Genomic DNA, 20338 nt, shown 5'->3' with positions numbered 1-20338 from the left:
ATTCGCCAATTCAGCTGCTGAAGCTACTATCTCTTTTCTTATAAATCTCTGAACCTTTTTTATCCTCCAAATTGCATTTTCACATCACCAGCCTCATCTTACAGAGTGTCATAGTATTTTCAAACCTTAATTTCACTACAGTTTTAGGAGGCACGGCTCCCTTTACTGTCAGTCCCTCAGCTACCAGCAGAATGCATAGGAGAAAGCTCTTCCCCTTAAACTTTTGATTCCAGACTCTGACCACTCTAAGGCTGAAGCCGTCACAAAAGTATTTCCAAAGTTATTTCCATCTACATTAAATAAGCAAAGATGAGAATTTTACTCCTTTTACCAAGAGAGGTTAAAGACTTGCAAATCATTTCTGAGGGGCAGCAAAAAACCACATTCTTCACTGAGAAGTCAAACCTACTTTTTGCAGTGATGATTCCCTAAATTAAAAGGGTGCTTCTAAGTGCTTTGCTGCCAAAAAGACCTGTGTAGATGGTTTTCCTCCTTTCAAACCAGGGCAATTTGAAGAGATTACTTTAAGTAAAAAAAAAATAGAAAACTGGCAAGCTCCAAAGATGGGCATACACCACACTCTCCTGGTATAATATATCTTGGGAACATGCTCGATATAACAATTAAGTTCTTTCTAGCTAAGCAAGATTTAGCTGGCTATAATTCAAGGCTCAATTATAATGTCTGTTACAATACAATTCTTATTAATGATAACTCTAATTGCAGTGTTTGCTATCCTCTTCCAAACCTACCTAGACAGCTTCCAGGAAACAAAGAATTTTGATTAAATTTCTTACTTGGTTCAACATTCCTTGAGCCAGCAATGTGCCCTCGTGGGTAAGAAAGCCAGTGCCATCCTGGGGTGTATTAGAAGCGGGGTGGTTAGTAGGTCAAGAGAGGTCCTTCTTCCCCTCTACTCTGTCCTGGTGAGACCGCACCTGGAATACTGTGTAGAGTTCTGGGCCCCTCAGTTCAAGAAGGACATAGAACTCCTTGAAAGAGCCCAGCGCAGGGACACCAAGATGATGAAGGGAGTGAAACATCTTCCTTATGAGGAAAGGCTGAGGGGGCTGGGTCTCTTTAACTTGGAGAAGAGGAGACTGAGGGGTGACCCTATTCATGTTTATAAATACGTGAGAGGCGAGAGTCAGGAGGATGGATCCAGGCTCTTCTCAGGGATGTCCAGAGATAGGACAAGGGGCAATGGGTGCAGCTGGAGCAGAGGAAGTTCCATGTGAATGTAAGGAGGAACTTTGTCACTGTGAGGCTGATGGAGCCCTGGGACAGGCTGCCCAGAGAGGTTGTGGAGTCTCCTTCTCTGGAGACATTCAAACCCACCTGGATGTGTGATTTAGTCTGGGTGATCCTGCTCTGGCATGGGGGGTGGACTAGATGATCTTTCAAGGTCCCTTCCAACCCCCAAAGCTCTGTGATTCTGTGTGATTCCTCCCAGACACACACACAGAGCACCCACTGAAGTGGGGTGGATGTTTCTGAAAGCATGGCCACAAAAATCACACACTGCTCTACTCACCAGGAACAGAGTACCTCCACATGAAGCTAATGTACATCCAGTCACGCAGATGCTGAGGCTCAGAGACAAATATATGACACTCTGCAAAGTTATTCTGAATTTACGTTTGTCTTTTTGAGAGCATGTCAGTATAGACAAATCTCAGGCTATTACTACATACGCTTAAGACTAGGTTGATGTTGATCCAAGAAAAATGGACAGATCTATTCTCTTTTTGGCAAGATTTTTTTCAAGGGAATGGCATTGTATTTGTATTGTGCTAAATGGAAAATGCTGGTTTAAAAAAATGATAGTAAATCAAACATAGACCATAAATTACTGGTAATCTGCATCTATGCAGTCTGCTTTTGTTATAAAAAAGGTTAAAAAAAAAAAAAAGAAAAAAGCTTTCAACTTCACAGACACAACCATAACTCTCAACACTACATCACTGCCAAAGCTAAGGAAACCATGTAAAGCAATTCTGGTAATATATGGAAAAAGAAGATTATATGAGTTTGTCCCTACATCACAAGGAAAAGAACAATAAATCATTTGTTCTGGTTTGAATAAAAGCTTGCTTCTTAAAGGAGGATGAATTTCTACATCTCAGCTGAAATAAACTGAGTAGTATTAATTTATTTCAATAAGGAATTTGACTTTAAGCACATTGTTGTTGTTATTAAAACTTTTCTGTATTTGGTGTAATTTTGTGGCCATTGCCCTAACCCTAAAAAGTCTTTGGAAAATCTCTGATAGAACTCTGCTTAAATAAGTAATTAATGATTTAATGTGCCTTTATAACCTACTCAAACAAGTCTGTTCCAGCACACCACAAATACTGACCATCATCTGCAACACGGTAACTGTATTATTATCACAGATTTACAAGGGACCAAGGAGAAAGATGAAGAGGTTTAAGAATCCAGCTCTGTCACAGGCTACATGAGGCAACACAAGAAAACGTCAGCTCCAAAACTTGGGGAAGAAGCCACATTCTCACTATTAAGAGCAGATTTGGGATGTGCACACACAACCCTTGTTTGAGGGCACACCATCACTTCTAACTGACAGTCACGTTTCAGATCACTTTCATAGATCACTGAAAATTCTGCACTGCTGGTTCCTGTTGCCAAGAGTCAACAAATTTAAATCACAGGAAACAAACCCGCAGAAAACGCCTCAATTTGGTTGATCCACTGCAGGACTAATGGCACTGCCATTTGTTTACTTGTATTGCCATCAGTACTACCATGTAACCTGAAGACCCAATCAAGATTAGGACGCCATTACATTAGGTATGAAGAAGGAGGCAGTTCATATCCCAAATTGCTTGCAATCTATCCACATGAGGCAGACAAAGTACAACTATCATTCTGCAGATGGAAAACAGAAGGACTAAGCAGATTGCCAAAGGCTTTCAGAAGCTTGCTCAATGAAATCTCTGACAAAAACATGACATAAACCATTGCTGCTGGAAATGCATTCGGCGCCAATGCACTACCTTATCTATTAATCCTGTTACTTTAATATTGTGTTGGGTAAGTTTTGAGACACAACATAGCTTCTGGATAATACAAAGAAAATATGATATTTGCTGTATTTCTTAACAAAGGTAAAACATATAGGAATCTGACCACGTTCTTCTGCCATATACTAAGATCAGGACCCAGTTTCATGCTCTATCACAGTCCTCCTGTCTAATCTTCTCCCATGACCTCGAGAACTTCCTTGTGTATTTAACTGAGGCTGTGCAAAGCTGAAAAATTAGCAGGTGATTTACAGTACAAAAGCTGGGCACTAAGGCATCTTACACAGTGAGAAATGGCAGTTACTTCTGAAGGGTAATCCAAAAATCCTGCTCTAACTGCAAAGTAGCCAAGAACTATTCCTTAGGGGAACAAAAAAGAAAAAAAGGAAAAAAAATTTAAAAAGATAAAAATATTTACCTAAACCGTTCCCTAGTGAGACTGCACCTTAACTCCTCCTGCCCCTGAAGCTTAAGTCGGTCCATTAAGGCCCCACAATGCATTTGGGAATCTGACCACAGAGTCTGCTCCTGAGATAACACTTCTAGTTGAAGAAGGAGAGAAAAAGGCAAAGCTGCCCCATGTAACAGCCTAATAGCTGGAGTGCTGACAGCACAAGTGTAAAACTTGATCACAGTTCTCCTTCTTGAGGAGATTCTAGTTCTCACTTCCCACTTCTCTGGAACATATAGGGTCATCACACCAGAAACTACCCTGCTGAATCCCTACCTTGATGATGTATGAATCATAAGATCTTGGAGGATGTGCAGAGAGGACTCTGAAGTTCTGCAAAATATCTAGGGTAGGAGCCTTTTTCTGCATGGACTGCCAGGACAACTCACGCAGACAGCTTGCTCCTAAAAGCCTTTTCCCAAAGATGCTTTGGAAGCAAGCTGCAGGCCTGTTAGTCCTGCAGTGCCAGCAGTCCAGTCCCATCCATGCTCTCTCTGCCATCGCTCCCCACCGCATGGGAAAAGCACATCTCTGAGACTCCTGGAGACAGGCGGCCAGATGGGGCAGTAAGACAAAATAGGGCCCACAGCCCCCTCCTCATTTGAGTCTGCTTAAAAAATCATAACTTGCTCTGGCAGAAGCAAGTCCCTTCTGGTCTCCTCCTCCTTCTTGATGGAAACTTCTGAGACTTGGGCAGCTAGTGGATATGCAATGTTTTTTGTAAGTGTGCTCAAGAACCCCTACCCCTTCGGAGGAGCACGGAACCGCATGCGTTTGTGCTAGGGAACTGCATCACCACATAGTGTGTGCTATGTATGGGAGCAGAAGGACCTCTGCAAGAAGTTAATGGCCTACCAAGCTGTCAAGACCAGGCACTGCTGAATGGGAAAGGCATTGGATAAAAATCAGAAGTACAAAATTACTCCTGAAGACAGGGACTGGAATACGACTCTTTCAGTACTCTCACGAGGGCCTGAACCACCTGTTCCTTTCCTTGTCCATGGCTTTTGGATTCTTCACTGCTCAGTGTCCCAAGCTAAAGTGGAGGGAGCAGGAAATGTCAGCTTTCCCTTCCACAAACACGTCACGGTCACAGTTAAGGATGTGGCAAATAAAGCTGTGGCCCTGTTCTGCTGGCAAAGGCAATTGTGTTGACACTGGTCATGTCTGAAACAACTGTTATTAGTCAGAGTGGGCTCCCATGGACTGTGTTTTTGACTGAAAGTGGCTGTCACTGCTGTGCTTGATTCAGAGCTCTGCTCATAGCTCTCCAGTGAGGTCAGGATCTTCTGGGGATCCAAATGATCTCTAGCTCTTTGATGAGTGCAATCATTACATGGTCCCACAGTTGCCAGACCGTAATGCCTCCCTACTAGCAACTGTGCCTTGTTCCAGTGTGACACTTAGGCTACACATGCGGAGAACTTGGGAGTTTTACATGCTCTCAGTATTAAGTCACTCTGGAAAGCAGGATTTCTGGATCATTTCCTTGCATCTAGGTGACTTAATTTCTCCTATGTTCCATTGCAGCTGGCAAGACAGTTGAATCTCAGACATATCTGGAATCACATCAGTATAAAAAGAAGTTATATTGTATACACACAAAACAGTTTTAAATTAAAACTTGAAATTCGTATTTCTTTTTTCTCACACTTTACAGACCACTGGAAGAAAACACTTTATCCATGAAGGTTGGGCTCCACTGAAGACTGCCAAGACATTGCAACAGCATCAGTGGAGGCAACGAGCTTTTTCTGAAATCTGTTCTAATCTGGGAGCTAGAGAGGTTGCATAGGACCAATAGCAAGATATGTGGAGGAGACAGAGTTTACGGTGAAGGTTGATTCAGTGAGTTTTCATGAAGTCTTCTGTATCAAAAGCCAGTTTATGGTGGCCTCATCTGTTATCTAATATCAATAAGAGCACGCATCTTGCTATCTTTCCACGTTCACCATTCACACTCTTGCTGAAGTTACCAAGCAGAATTGTACTTTGTGGGAGCCACAGGCCTCAACATTTTTTGCTTATTTCAGTTCTGACATTTAAATTTGTCTAGAACTAACAGGGGGTGGGAGGTGACAATTTCATTTCATAAAAACTTTTGAAGTTTGGACCGGAACAGAAAAATATCTCTCAGTATCATCACAAGAATAGTCTCCAACCATCTATTTTCAGATCTAAGTTACAGAGGAATGTCTTTAAGAGCTGAGGATGGCATGGGACACGTCATGTGTTTAACTTCTTCTAATTCAAACCAGAAATCCTCATCAAATCAAAACAGTCTGAATATACGAATGTATAGGAGCTGAAACCGAGGTATCCTATATCCCAAGCCAGTGCAATAACTCCCACATATGACCCCTTCTAAGGGCACACATTATTGAAACTACAGCAAAAAGCTTCTTGCAAATACAAAGAGGTTTGGCTTCAATAGTTGTATTTACTGGAAAATGGTCCCACCTCGCTCTAGCTCTGTCCAAAACTGACAGACATCAGTTACCAGTGAGAACATTCCTGTAATGCTAGAGGAAGACATCACCTCACAGATCTAGGTGCAGATCAGTAGCTGTGAACCTGCACATCACCTACGTTTTGCTTTTTTCAGGAAAAGATCACATAAAATGGCAGCTGTTGATGTGAACTTCTCAGTCAGCAACTCAGACTGCAGAAGTCTTTGCATTCTTTGTGACAGTTTACATAACTATATCCAAAACATAATGTTACAAACTGATTTAAAGGGCATTTCCCTCTGCCCAAACGTGCAACATAAACAGCTCCCCGAATCAACTCGTCACTTAAGATTCATACAAGTCCATAAAGCAGATGTTAAATAGACCCTGTATTGATCTCTTCAACCTGGAATGAATTTTACTGCCGATCCACAGACACATTCTTCTAAGTTATATACACAACCATTAACTCAGGAAACCCATCAGAATATAACCAAATGGATTATGAGCGACAGAACGAAGTGAAAAATACCACAAACACATCTGAAATGGGAAATCAGTCTTGAACACAAGGCTGTTGGTATTGAGAGAAGGTTCAGAATGTGCCTTACCTGTGTAGTGCACCACACACGTCTGACCCTTCTTTGGAAACGTCCGTCCTGTTAAAATTAAAGAAGGTTATTCTTTAACTCTCTCTGAATGACCTGTGTGGCTAGGCAGGTTTCTCTCCTGAAAATGCTGGACTGAGATTTGTACTGACTGTGTGTTATCAAATCACTAACACACAAGACAGGAATGGGTATGGTTTAGGGCAGAGGGTCCCAGCCTGGCTCCTATTTAACTCTTAGACCAAATAATATTCTCCCTACGCAATTTCCCTATATGTGTGTGTATTATTCTATTCTGTAAGTGTAAAAAGACTCCTGAAACTTCACAGATTATAACCTTACAATTCTCAGAATGTTTCTGCTGTGTTTTTTCAAATAGAGTCTTAGTTTAACATTGTGAAAAATTCCATTTGTACTTACATTTCTCATGCCTTTCACTCAAGACAGCCCTAACAAGGGCATCTTTAATTAGCAGGGAAGGGTTTTTAAAAAGTTTCCACATACAAAGGCAGTTTAATTATGTAGCATCAGGCAACAGTAAAGCAGTGATACACTCAATTCTCCTAAGAGCCTGATAGCTCCTCCTAAAATTTTCATACTGAATGAAAAGAAAGCTTAAGCTATTTACTTGCCACTGGAAAACAAAATTGCTGTTTCCATTTTACCCGTTCTAGGTACTGCCAAAGGCACTAAAAGCTAGGGGAAGATTTTCCAGGCTCAATTAGGTTCCAGTGGTGTATTAAAGCAGCTAATCTTGATTTCTCAAGTAATGTTGGTCGGGGGAGGGCCCAGGCTCCAAAGAACTTAAAAGTATGAATGAGAGCAATTATTAAGGGGGACCCTTGCCAGAGAGCTAGAAACTGGGGATTCAAATAGAAACCGAGGCTCATATCTCAGTTGGCTTCCAGGCCTCTTTAGTCTGAATTAACATGATGACTTTGACATTACAGGGTGCATCACAGGGTATAAAACATCGAGTAACGCATCAGCAATGTACTTAGGGCTTAGATGACAAAACCACACAAGCAGTAAATGGCAGGAGGGCAGGCTAATATGATGAACTGAGATTTATAACATGAAATTGAGAAGATGATGCTTCCAAGCACAGCCTTGCTGTTCAGCTCGTGGCTGGAATATCTCTAGCTGTGGGTTGCACCAGGCGCGGTGCAATAGGTATCCAGTTAGGGCACCACTGCACCCTTAAAGCTGGATACATCTCATTTAACCACAGCCATCTAAACCACAGAGAATTATCATATGCCAGTCTCCTGGGCTTCTCCTATCGACAGCAAAGAAACAGCAGTGCCTTGAGAGAAACACAGCCTGTCCACAGAGGGGCAAAGCAGATTGTTCTTGGGAGATGACTACAGAAAAAAGCCCATATGACTGCTTTAGACCAGCCCCCCCTAACCTGAGAAAAGTTATGGGAAATGAATCCTCCCCTTGGTAAGGCAGGTATTGTTCATGTGATGGACTATTACACAAAGCTCTGAGAAAGGGAGTTATCAGACCTTCCTGACACATACTCCACCGTGTGAGCATAACACCAGCAAAGTCAATGATGCGACATCAGAGCAGCATTAAAAAGAGGGACTCTCGAGCCCACTGACTAGCTGTGGTTTTAAGGCAATGTTTAAAGTCAGCTGACTTTGATTAAGACTTGCAATATGAGAAATAATCCATACAACCTTTTTTAGACCAGCATATTCCTTACAAAGACAGCCTTGATGTATTTAATAGCTAGGAAGTACTATTCTGGGGTTAAGTTCCACCCTTCTTTCTGCTGTCAACCCAGCAACATTACTTATACCCACATAAGTGTTCTGCTTTTACATCTGTGCAACCAAGAGGAGAATTTGATCCCCAGAGCTCAGCAGCACTGAGGAGAAGCCAACCGAAAAGAACACACAAAGAAACATAATGGGCCAAGAAAGTTAAGCTGAAATCGACTTAAACAAATTATTTACGGGTATCAGCCAAGGATGAATCTGGCCCATTATATGGATACATACGGCTGTATGTTCGAAATGACGTCCTCTTCAAAACACCAGCGCCCAAACCCTTACGAAATGAGAGTCTAACGCCGAACGACGCGAAAGGTCTCCGGAAGGGAGAGCCTGCGCCAAGCAGCGGCTCTCGGCACCCGGGCTGCACCTCAGCCCTCACCGGCATCGCACGTTTAAGCGGGAGGAGGCGGGCGGCCCGGCCGGAGCGCTGCCGCCGCGCCGGGAGGGATGCTGGCACAAACGGCCGGTGGCCCCCGGCGAGGAACCGGGGAAAGTTTGCGGCAGGGCGCGCTCCCGGCGGAGCGCCGCGGCCCCGGGACGCGCCCGGCCCTGCCGCTGCCCCCCGCGCCGGGCCGGCTGCACCGCGCTCGGGTTTGTGCAGCTGTCAGCGGATGCCAGAGAAAAATCCCCAGCCCCCTCGCCGCCCCTGCTGCCGCCGCCGCCGGGAGCCGCGGCGCTGCCGCCCGGGGGAGCCGCCAGCTTCCCCCGCCGCCGCCGGGACCCCGGGTGGCCGCCTCGCCCCGCTGCCCCCTCTCCCGCATCAGGGGTACGTGCTCCGCGGGGGTGGGGGTGCGGGGGCGGCCGCGCCTTCCCTCCTGCACCCCCGCCACTTCCCAGCACCGGGGGCCCGCTCTCCTTCCTCTGCCTGGCGACCGGGACTGCGGCTCCCTCCCGGCCTCGGAGCCCCGTGCGACAGCCACCGACTCGGGTCGTCGGTCGGACCCGGGCGCTCCCGCCCCCATACCGCAGGGCTGCTTTCCCCCACGGTCCCGTACCGTCTCCCGGAGAGATGGTCTCGATCTCCACCCCCATGGCGGCACTAGCGCGGCTCGGTTCAGCACGGTTCGACTCGGTTCGGCTCGGCACGCCGCAGCCCCACTCCCCGGCGCGGCCGGACCCCCAGTGCAGGCATGCCCCTCCGCGGCCGGCTGACAGGGGCCTCCCCAGCTGCCCGTCAGCCGCCCGCAGCCAATGCGGGGCAGGGGCGGGGAGGCCGGGGAGAGGAGGGGGCCGCCCGCTGCCCCCCCCCCGGAGCGCCCGGGGGCCGCCGCGCCTGAGGAGCGCTCGGCGGCGACGGGTCTGCCCTGCGGCATCCCGCCCCCGGCTGTGCGGGAGGTGCTGCTGCCCCTCCCCGGGCAGGGCTCGCTTTAGCGGGGGGTCCCCGCCTGCTCCACGCGCGGTGATGCCCGGCGGAGCTCGGGGCTCTTGCCACCGTTTTTCCCCCTCGTCCGACCGTGCCTGGCGCGGAGTCCGAGCGGCGGGAGGGCTTAGGGCGTCTGCGGGACTTTGGGGTACCGGTGGGGCGCTCCTGATCCCGCTGCCCAGCGCAGCCACGCCGGGAAGGCAGGGGAACCGGGCAGCGCGCTCCAAAAAACATCCAGCGTCCGGAACGGGTTTGAACGCGAAGCTGGGGATCAGCATTTCCCCGGTTACAAACAGTGATGGAGGAAAGCATCCGTACTTGCACAGTGTGCGTGTGAAGGGGAGCTGTACCCCTTGCTGTTGGGGGTGAGTAGCAGCAGCAGAGCCAAGGGGTACCCATCGATGGTGCCCACCCTCCAGCAGCAGCGGCAGGGCTCCAACAGGCCGCTTTGGGGTACCTTGAGTTTCACTGCACAGCACAATACACAACCTGTGTATTAAATAAAAGTCTGTGTTTTAAATAATGTACCTATTACTCAGGTGCTCCTGAGATGGGAGGTTAGAAATTCAAACTGTGCAAGAGCTACAACTGCTTCTGACAAGTGTACCCACACTAGCTGAAAACCACTCTTTCCTCACAGCCTGATTGTGTACATGAATCTCACCGTTTCCACTGACTCAAAACTAATAGTTCTGTTCACAGTTCTCTGTGCTCCGGGTTAAAAATGAAAATGGAACCTCAACATCATCAGTTTTCTAACTGAAAGAGTCCAGCTAATTCCAACCTGCACTTCACTGACATTGCTTTTTCTGGACTATTATCTGCTACAAGCTGGATTCCACTCAGGGAAAAAGATCTTCATCTCTATGGGGCAGTTGTCAGGATGATCGAACTGGGGAATTACTGTGTTGGTTTGTAACCCTGCATCTATGCTCTGAACTATGCCAACCTTCTCCACGCTGCTTTTCACACTGTTCTGATCAGACTGTTCATAGAATCACAGACTGTCAGGGGTTGGAAGGGACCTCGAAAGATCATCTGGTCCAACCACCCCCACACTCCCCCACCCCCTGCCAGAGCAGGATCATCTTGAGTAGGTCACACAAGAACATGCCCAGGTGGGTTTGAATGTCTCCAGAGAAGGAGACTCCACAGCCTCTCTGGGCAGCCTGTTCCAGCGCTCTGACACCCTCACAGTGAAGAAGCTTTTTCTTATGTTCACCCATGTGCTTTACTGTATGTATGTTTTCCTGTGAGTTAGGCTCTCCAAAATTACTGGAGTGGCTGGATCACAGAATCGCTGGATCACAGAATCACAAGGCTGGAAAAGACCTTTACAATCATCGAGTCCAACTGTTTCTGTCCTATGCTAAACCATATCCCTAAGTACCTCATCTACCTGTTTTTTAAACACATCCAGGGTTGGTGACTCAATCCCCTCCCTGGGCAGCCTGTTCCAGGCCCTGACAACTCTTTCAGTGAAAATTTTTTTCCTAACATCTAATCTGAACCTGAATGAATGATGAAGCTCCCTCAAAATTGGGCAAGTCAAGAAAAAGCATGAGTTCACAGAAGCTCAGAAGCCATAACGAGGACTGGACAGGGATTCCCACAGCCTACCTCCCATCCCAGTTAATTCTGCATCTGTATGTAGCATAAACAGAATAAGCAGGCACCAACCTCAGTTCCTCAGAACAGGTCTGGAACAGTGACAATTCTGAAAAGGGATTTTTTTTCGGTGCAAATCTCAGAATGTCATTTGATTTCTGATCAGTAGAAAGATACTTAAAATGCATTTGTGAAATAGGAAAATGCCAAGCAGGAGTGTAAGTGGCACAGAAGCATTAAGAAAACGTGAACGTTGCTATTTCCAGCTGTGCCTCAGAGAGCAGCAAGGACAGCACAACAAATACTGAGTGTGTAAGGGGAGTTACAAAGTGAAAGTCTAGGTACATGGTGTCCTAGTAGGGCGCTTGACTCTACAGAAAGGGCTGCTTCCATCCAGGCTCCAGGCAGATGTCTATGTCCTCTCAGACAATCAGAACATCAGAAGGCACAACTGATGAATAAAATAATTTTATACTTTGCTGGGTTTCCTTTGTCCTTTATCAGCACACAGATCTTTTGATCAGGGCTACACATTCCTCCATGACAGTGGAAGAATAGCTGTTCCCCATGTGCATCTTGTGACAGGAAGAGATTGGACTCAATCACGTAACAGACACGGTTCAGATGGGACCACAGAATATCTACTACAAGTGTCATCACAAATAACAGACCTTACACACAGATTCCAGCATCCTCAGGCAGATTTGCAACCATAATAAAAAAGCAAATTCCACCAACAGCAAAATGTATAAGCCACAGGAAGGGATTAAGACAGATCAGGCAGCAATCTAGGTCTAAACCTGCTGCATTTATAAACATCCTATCCTATGGCCTCTTGCCCCATGCTGGGACTCTAAACGCAGACATAAGCTTCTTTTAGGCATCAGCTACCTAGGTCCCCTACACTCACATGCCCAAGCATATGGAAAGAAAGGTGAGGCCAAATTCCAAGGCAGAAACTGGGATCTGTGGAAGGTATCTCAAAACTCTTGGGTGAATATTTTTTATTAATTGTTGTCACCACAGATACTGGACAACACATAACATTATTTTTCATGTTACTGTATTTGCCTGGGGCATCGAGGTCCTCAAAGACACTGTTGTTAACAATTACACTGCATATGAAGGTCTTGGAAGAGAGGACTGAAACGAGCAATGTCCCATATCTTCAGGAAAGCCTCTGAAGTACAAGGAAAAGTGGTTCAGGATTGGCAGAGAATTGGAGGTGAGGCAAAGAGGACAAGGGGGCTAAGAGGGAAAGTCCATGACCAAGGGAACTGCTAAAAGCAAATCATCAAAGTAGACCAGGAGATCAGTATTCTAGGAATACTCTCTGAAAGCTATTGCATGACATCCACCTCCTCCCCTTTGAGGTCCAGCAGATCTGTATCAAGGATAAAGTCTGTTAGTCTCAGCTTCCAAGGCTCTGCAGAGCTCACCTCCCTAAACAGCAGCTGCTCACCACAAGACCTTCCCACAGCCCGTCTTTCTACCCTGGCAACAAAACAGCAGCCTGGAAAAGTGGGGTGTTCTCTGACCCCTCCTTCCCAAATGTTGTGATGGAACCACACGACTCCAGTGTCTGAGATTCCTCAGTGGTCACAGAGAGGACAAGTTGATCACAGTCATTATGAGGTTTTCCAGAAACAAACCCCATCAAAGTTTAGCAGCCAAATATCTCACTCTCTTTAGTTAAAACCCTACAGCCTGCACTGTTTGCAAACCATTTAAGCATTTCTACTTTCAGGGAGACAAACAGTTTTCAAATTTTGAGGGTGTTTGAGCTTAGTTCATAGTTCCTGTATTATGAAATCCCATTCTTCAGTGTTCTAAAAGTCTACAAAGGATCTACAAATTGTGTGTAATGATTCCATATGCACACAATAAACACCCCTGGAAGGCCAAGGAACTAAATTGCTCATAAACATAAAGCTCAAATTCTGCATACAGAAATTCATGGAGGCCACAACCCCACCCCCTCCCAATGCACATTTCTCTCACCAGCACCCATGGAGAAGGACTCAGAGCAACTTTGAAACCCAACCACTGTTGTATGAACAAATAATGAAAACAAACAAACAATGTTTTACATCTACTGACCTTTCCACTCACTGAACTAATCTGCACCATGAAGTAATTTTAATCCAAAAGTGTACAGGACCAGCATCACACTGGGATAAAAAAACGACCAAAATAAACACCAGCCTGCACAGCTCAGCAGGTCATGTCACTGTGAATGCTCCTGTGCATCACTAGCCTTGATTAAAAAAACCCAACAGAGTCAGGCAAGAATCAGTGGTTTCCTTCAAAGCAGATGCCCAGGGCAATTCTGACAGCATACCCACAGTGACAGCTATTTGATGAACAGATCAAAATATACCAGAAATCTCAAGACACCTGTCACAGGAGAACTAACTGTCTTGCTTCTCACCGCTGCTGGTTACCACAGGTCTGCAGCACAGTCACTTTCTCCCAACTGACACTTGTTATAAATGACCCAAAACAAAATGAAGCTTCCTCCTGACGCATTTATTTTGAATCTTCATCTTCCTCTTGGAACTCCTCATCCACATCCGTATCTGTGGTTTCCTCTTGCAGCTGTAGCTATGAATGCAAAACCGCAGCTGGAATTTTTCAGTAGCACTAAAACTGGCTTGAAAGCTGCCACCTCCCTCTGGCATTCTGCCCTGCCTCACCCAGCTCTTCCCAACTCAGAGATTCACCTTTTGTTTATCACAGCTCTTACATGCGAGTCATTATGAAGGTCTTTGTCATGATCTTCAAAGCTTTGTTCAGAAGTAGGTGAGGTTACCTCAGGTATGCACTGGGAAGAGCTCCAGCTCATCAGGATATACACCACCAGCTGCTAGAGCCATGAAATTGGTAGCTTGCACTCAGGAATGGAGACAAAAATTCCACAAGACCAGGACCTAATTATTGGAGCTCACTTTCAGAAGACTGGAAGCTTACCACTTGCAAAAAGCACATGGGTTTGGATGAACGTGCTCAGACAGACTCATGCTGTCACAAGCTTCTGTCTCCCAAGTACAAGAAAAGACACTGACATACTGGAGCAAGTCCAACCAGCCCAATGCTGTTAGGACAGTGTGGGGAGGGTGAGAGAGCTGTGTTTGTTCAGCCTGCTGAAGACAAAGCTGAGGAAGGATCTCAGTTGCAGTCTAAAACTACCTAATGGGTGGTAGAGAGGATGTTGCCACACTCTTCTCAGAGACGTCCGATAAAAGGGCAAGAAGGAATGGACACAAGTCACAGCAAGGGAACTTCTGACTAAATAGAGGAAAAAAAATTCTCAAAATGAGTTATCAAACCAAGTCTTGAGGAACCTGATTGAACTTTGACATCAGGCCAGTTTAAAGCAAGCAGTTGGACCACATGACCTCCAAAGATCCCTTTTCCTCAACTTCTTTATAAGTCTGTAATATTTTTCCTACACAGTGAAGAAGGGAAGGAAATAAAGAAATGGCAGTGAGGTTAACAACACTTCTGAAATTGCCTGCAGGACCCTAAATCACTTTGGGTCTATTTGCAATGTGAAATGCTCTGCAGTGGCTAATACATCTACTGGGCACCACACAACAGTATGTGTAAAAACCAGCTAGCATCTCAGATGCAACATAAATATGAAATTGCAGCATCCATCCAGGCTAATTAGCACACATGCAGATTGCTGCACAGGCATTGCTTCACTGCCTACTGTTTTGAAGCCAGCTTGCTGAACTGAAGATATGCTCTGAATTGCTCTGTGACTCCGTATTTCATCTGTGTAATGAGAATGATCATTCTGCCTTGTCTGTTTAGATTGCAAACAACTCAGGGGCAGAGGTCCTCTTTTATTATAAATAAATGTAACACCTTGGGGGCCGGAGCCCAAACTCAGGGTCATGTAGTGTGGTCTCACAAATAAAACTTCCAGTAACAGCAATATCCTAAGCAGACAGCCCAAGAGGATTAAATTTTCTCTTCCATCCAATCTTTCATAGCAAAAAATGGATGAACAAATGTAAGGAAATCCATCTTTCAAACTGAACAAACCAGAACTAGAATCACATCTATGAACAGTAAACAAATTACTCCAGCTCTGTCATTTCCTTGTCATGGAAGTTACAGGAAGAAGTCGGTGACTTTGAGAAACTTGATGCTTACAGTGCAACACATTTGCTGCTCTCTCCAGTAAAACTCTTTTCTCTGTAGTTTTGGTATTTATTCTGTTTGGTGAAGAAATGTCACTGACAAGACATATTGGAAGCAGTTCAAACAACAGGAGAAAACCAAACAAACCGCAAATATTAGCTACAAGGGTCTGATTAATCTTTCGATGATTTTGGAAAATGTAACAGTGGAAAAGGAATTAACTGGCATTCTCAATCCTCCAGATAAATGAATCGAGGGAGATGGGTAATGGATTCAGGAAATTAAGGCCGTATTTGTTTTCCTTCATTCTGCATGTACGATTATAACACTATTTAATTAGTTTCTAGAGCCTCCCAACCAAGATGATCTGAAGTTACAACTAAAAGATCAGCAGGCAGAGAGGCAGGTTGTAGGCATAGCGGGACAGATAGGAGTGGGGCAGCACAGGAAGACTCTAAAAAGTTGGGGCATTTTTTGTGTGATAGTCCAGGCACAGCTTTAACTCAAGGTGTCAACAGATTGGCCACAGCCACTAAAAGTCACAGGCTTTTTACATTCATCTCTAGGAGAAACGCAAATCTTTCTGCTATTTAGCTCCTCATCAGGGCTGTCCCAGCATTTCTCTTGAGTTCTCTGACAGAAAGATAAGGTGACTCTTCCCTTGGGGTTTAGCAGCTACTGAGTCAAGGTGGTGGAATACTCAAGACCAGATATTTAGGCTTAAACTGACCCTTGCATGGAAAAAAAATCCAATCTTTCCTACTAGTGAAGAAGTAAGATAGTATTTTATTTTTTTCCTTCTAAATTAAGGCCTTATCTGAGACAAAACATAAAGCCAAAACAGAACCATTGCAGGCTTTTGGTAAAAATTTAGATACCACAGCACAGTACAGTTCTACCTAACACTAGTTTAAGGGTTATGGATTAAAATCATCATCCACTATAGCTCTGTCTCAGCCTACACGGAAAGTTATAGGTGAACTATGTAAAATAGCAGCTGGATAGAAGCACAATTTTAATTAATTTTAATTAATAAGTTTGTGTTAGAACAGATTCACCAACATGTTTTGGTTGTCATGGAAGAGGAGGTAGGTCAGTCCTGTAAGTCTAACTAGCAAGAGCACTTCTAGGGAAGACCAAATGAAAGGTGATTTGTTACAGGGGTTTCCAAACACAGCTCGGAGGCAGCTTTCTTTGTATACTTCTGGAGTTGGCCCATAACCATCCCTAAAGCATAACAGCTGTACCAGCTGCTTTTTACCAGTAAAAGCACAAGTATTCATGTAACCTGGTCATGGGGAGTATTTTCATCCTGCACATCCCCTACATGAAGCAAGATTTGATTCAGAGAGAGGCCACACAATCCTTCTCAATCAAAATGCTCATCCATGGTTTAACTGCTTGAATAGACACTAGAATCCATGTGATTCAGAAGCAAACACTTTTTATATGCTTTATGAAATTTGCTTTCTAGTGCACTTTCCAAAATGCAAGTTGCTAAGAGTTTTATTCTGTCTACACCATCAGCCAGCTTCAATACAGGGTTATGTCCATCTCATACTGTCTTCAGTTACATCACAATAATAAATTATTTTCCCAGTGCAGACAGAGTTTAAGTGACCTTTACAAATTATCAACATGGGATAAATATATATCTGCTGAAAATATTATTATTCTCTGCTCTTTCTCTAGTCACAATGGGTGAGGATCACAATGGAAGTGATCTAACTGAGCGTGCATGCTGTAGCAAGGAATGTTTAGCCATGCAAGACATCCCTAAGTTATTGTGTCTTTGGTGCAAATGATCAAAACATTACCTCAAACGTAGAGATTTGCCTCATCATGTAAAAAAGAAGTTACTAATAAGAGATGTCTTCAAAACCAAATACATTTAATGCGTGTGAAAGAAAAAAACCTGGCAGAATTTGGAAGCTGAATGTTGACTTGCAGATGGAAAGACCTGTTAGATCATTCATTCCCTCTCTTTGCCAAGAAAGGAATGTTTCCTAAAGAACATTTCATACACTTCTGCCTAGTCTAATTTTAATAAAGTAAGTACTGGGGTTTCTATCACTTTCTTCAAGAATCTATTCCACACAAACCCAGCTCAAGTTCAGGAAATATTCCTTTTTAAGAACATCTGACAGAGACAGAGAGGGCATTCAGCAGTGGGGAGGAGGTGTGTAGGAAGCATGGAGCTCTAGAAAGTGTTATCAGCAGGCTGATCATTGATAAATGTGCTTGTTATAACAGACGTGCATGTAACAACTACACAACCATTCCTTGGCATTCATCTGTCCATAACCATGTGCCATTTGAGTACTTTGGCTAGACACATGAAGCAAGATTCATTTATTTATTTTAGGTACTTTAGGGTGTAACGAATCATACCCTAAAGTGTCTATCTCTCACCATGGACCTTTGAACGAACCAGTAAGCAGGGTCAGACTTAGACAGCTATAGTGTGTAAGTCTAGAGCTATGTTAGAGGACTGAGGCTCACTCAACTCAGCTGTCCAGAGAGAGCTTCACAGAATCACAGAATGTTAGGGGTTGGAAGGGACCTTGAAAGACCATCTAGTCCAACCTCCTGCCAGAGCAGGGTCACCTAGAGTGTTATTTTGTGTGATGAATCCCACCCCTGCAATTCAGTGTGAAGTGAGTCTCATTCTCCGTGACAGTGTTTGCACAACCACCCTTTATGTATTTTCCTCCCCTCAACTATACCTGTTTTAGGGGGAAGTTTTTTACAGAGAGAGTGGTGAGGTGCTGGAACAGGCTGCCCAGAGAGGTAGTGGATTCCCCGTCCCTGGAGGTGTTCAAGGCCAGGTTGGATGGGGCCCTGGGCAGCCTTATGTAGATCCAGGCCTGGAGGTTGGTGTCCCTGCCTGTGGCAGGGGGGTTGGAGCTCTATGATCCTTGGGGTCCCTTCCAACCCAGACCATTCTATGATTCTATGATTCTATGATTCTATTTTGCATTAGCATTGTGAAAGCCAGAAAAACCTTGATCCAAACAGCCTTGCTGGGAGCAAGAATGAAGTGGTCGTCTGGAATGGTTTGATCCTCTTCTCCCCACCCCAATGAACCACAAGACTGTCACTCTAAAGCACAAAATGGAAGGCTTGGGACAATTACAAATGCTCCACCAACTCTGCTCCCCCAAATTTGCTGCTGGGCTGCTGTGCTAGTATTGCATTTTCTATTACAGGAGTTCCACAAACCACAAACATCAAGAGGACTGTTGACAACACACCTGCAAGACTGAAGGACAACATCTCTGCTCAGGTAGGAATGATACGATGGTACAGAGCATCTCTGGTGGCTTCCCTGAGAACCAAGGGAATTTCAGGGAACTGCATCTCACATGTCAGAGGACAGTCTGCAGCCAGTCATGTGCTTACTACATTTGGAAAGTTGCTGTCAGGCAGCACCACACTGAGTGTGGAAGTGAGTTCAGAATTTCTGAACTTCTACAAGAAGCTGCAGAACTTTTGTCTGTTCTCTAGCAGCGCCTCTTCCATCGTGTGTGTCCCCAGGCTAGATGCCTCCATTCAGCTGATGACAGATAGCCCGTTACATTTGGCAGTCACTCCAGCAGGGTAAGGTCATGGCATCACAAGCAGAAATAGTCTTAGAAACTGTGCCTGTCCTGCTTGAGGTGCCTTAGTTTGAATACAGCCTGTGCAGAAAAGATGAGGGTCTTATGCAAATTATCAGGGTAATTTGCATAAGTTGTTTTTTTTTTAATTAACCAAACTTCCTAACAGTTTTCTTAAATACATTTATGTAAAAAAAAAATCTTCTGTTAGATCTTTCCCACTTCACCTGACATACATACAAGGACATGCTAGCTAGTGGATTAAATCCCATGCTGAGAGCAGTAGGAGCACACAGACATATCGCTGTCAAGAGAACGCTGATTTGCATAGCGTGATCAGTAGATCTGCTCTGACAGATTACATATTTTGTATCTTTATTAACTCTGCATCATTTTTACATTCTGTTCCAGTTAGCTCATGACAGATAACTATTTTTTAAAATCAGATCTCAAGGCAAAGAAATGTCAGTGTGGAAAATAAATACGTTACTCAAGCTTCTTGAAAGTATTGAACTAAATGACGCATCGACTTCAACTGGTGAAATCACAGTGAGTAGCTTTAAATAGAAATATTTTTGAAGTAAAAATACCACAAAGCATTAAACATCTTATAAAGTCAAGTTAAATTAGCATTAGAAAAATTATTACTCTTATGTTTTTATTACATATTGAGCTGGCTCTGTCTTCCTCTGAAGTCACCAGGAATATTAACATCAATTTAATTAACTTGAAGCTAGATTTAGCCCAGAAGGAGTTATTTTACCATTAATAAAGGAGAAAATTAAGCCTGAATCTCAGCTTTTCCAGCAAGGCACTGAACTCACAACTTAAGGGGGCTAGTTCCAAGCCCCCTGCCATGGGCAGGGACACCATCCACTAGACCTGGGTGCCCAAAGCCCAACCTGTCCTTGAACCCTGACAAGTATCCAGGGGCAGCCACAACTTCTCTGGGCACCCTGTGCCAGGGCCTCCACCCCCACAGGGAAGAATTCATTCCTCATAGATAATCTAAATCTTCCCTTCTTCATCTTAAGGTCATTCCCCCTTGCCCTATCACTCCATGCCCTTTTAAACAGCCCCTCTCTAGATTTCTTGTAGGTCCCCTTAGGTACTTCTGGCTGCTGTAAGGTCTGCCCAGAGCCTTCTCTTCTCCTGGCTGAACAAGCCCAACTCCCTCAGCCTGTCTTCATAGGACAGATGCTCCAGCCTTTGGATCGTCTTTGTAGCCTCCTTGTACTGAGGACCTCAGAGCTGAACACTAAGCTCCAGATGGGGT

General features: G+C 44.8%; 1 protein-coding gene across 1 annotated transcript in view; it reads right to left on the bottom strand.

Moving 5' to 3' along the window:
• The window catches only part of FKBP1B (FKBP prolyl isomerase 1B), a gene marked incomplete at its 5' end in the record, with an annotated part of 50422 nt that extends 40950 nt beyond the window's left edge, over window positions 1-9472 (bottom strand). The window contains 3 exon segments of the mRNA XM_084262012.1: window positions 6557-6604; window positions 9336-9459; window positions 9461-9472. Of these exon segments, the coding sequence (XP_084118138.1) occupies window positions 6557-6604; window positions 9336-9459; window positions 9461-9472 (184 nt within the window).
• Between the last annotated feature and the right edge of the window lie 10866 nt (window positions 9473-20338).

Source organism: Gallinula chloropus (assembly GCF_964237585.1).
Source record: "Gallinula chloropus genome assembly, chromosome: 3".
Classification (NCBI taxonomy): domain Eukaryota; kingdom Metazoa; phylum Chordata; class Aves; order Gruiformes; family Rallidae; genus Gallinula; species Gallinula chloropus.
Note: the sequence above shows the minus strand (reverse complement) of the source record. Positions and strands in the feature narration are given on the sequence as shown.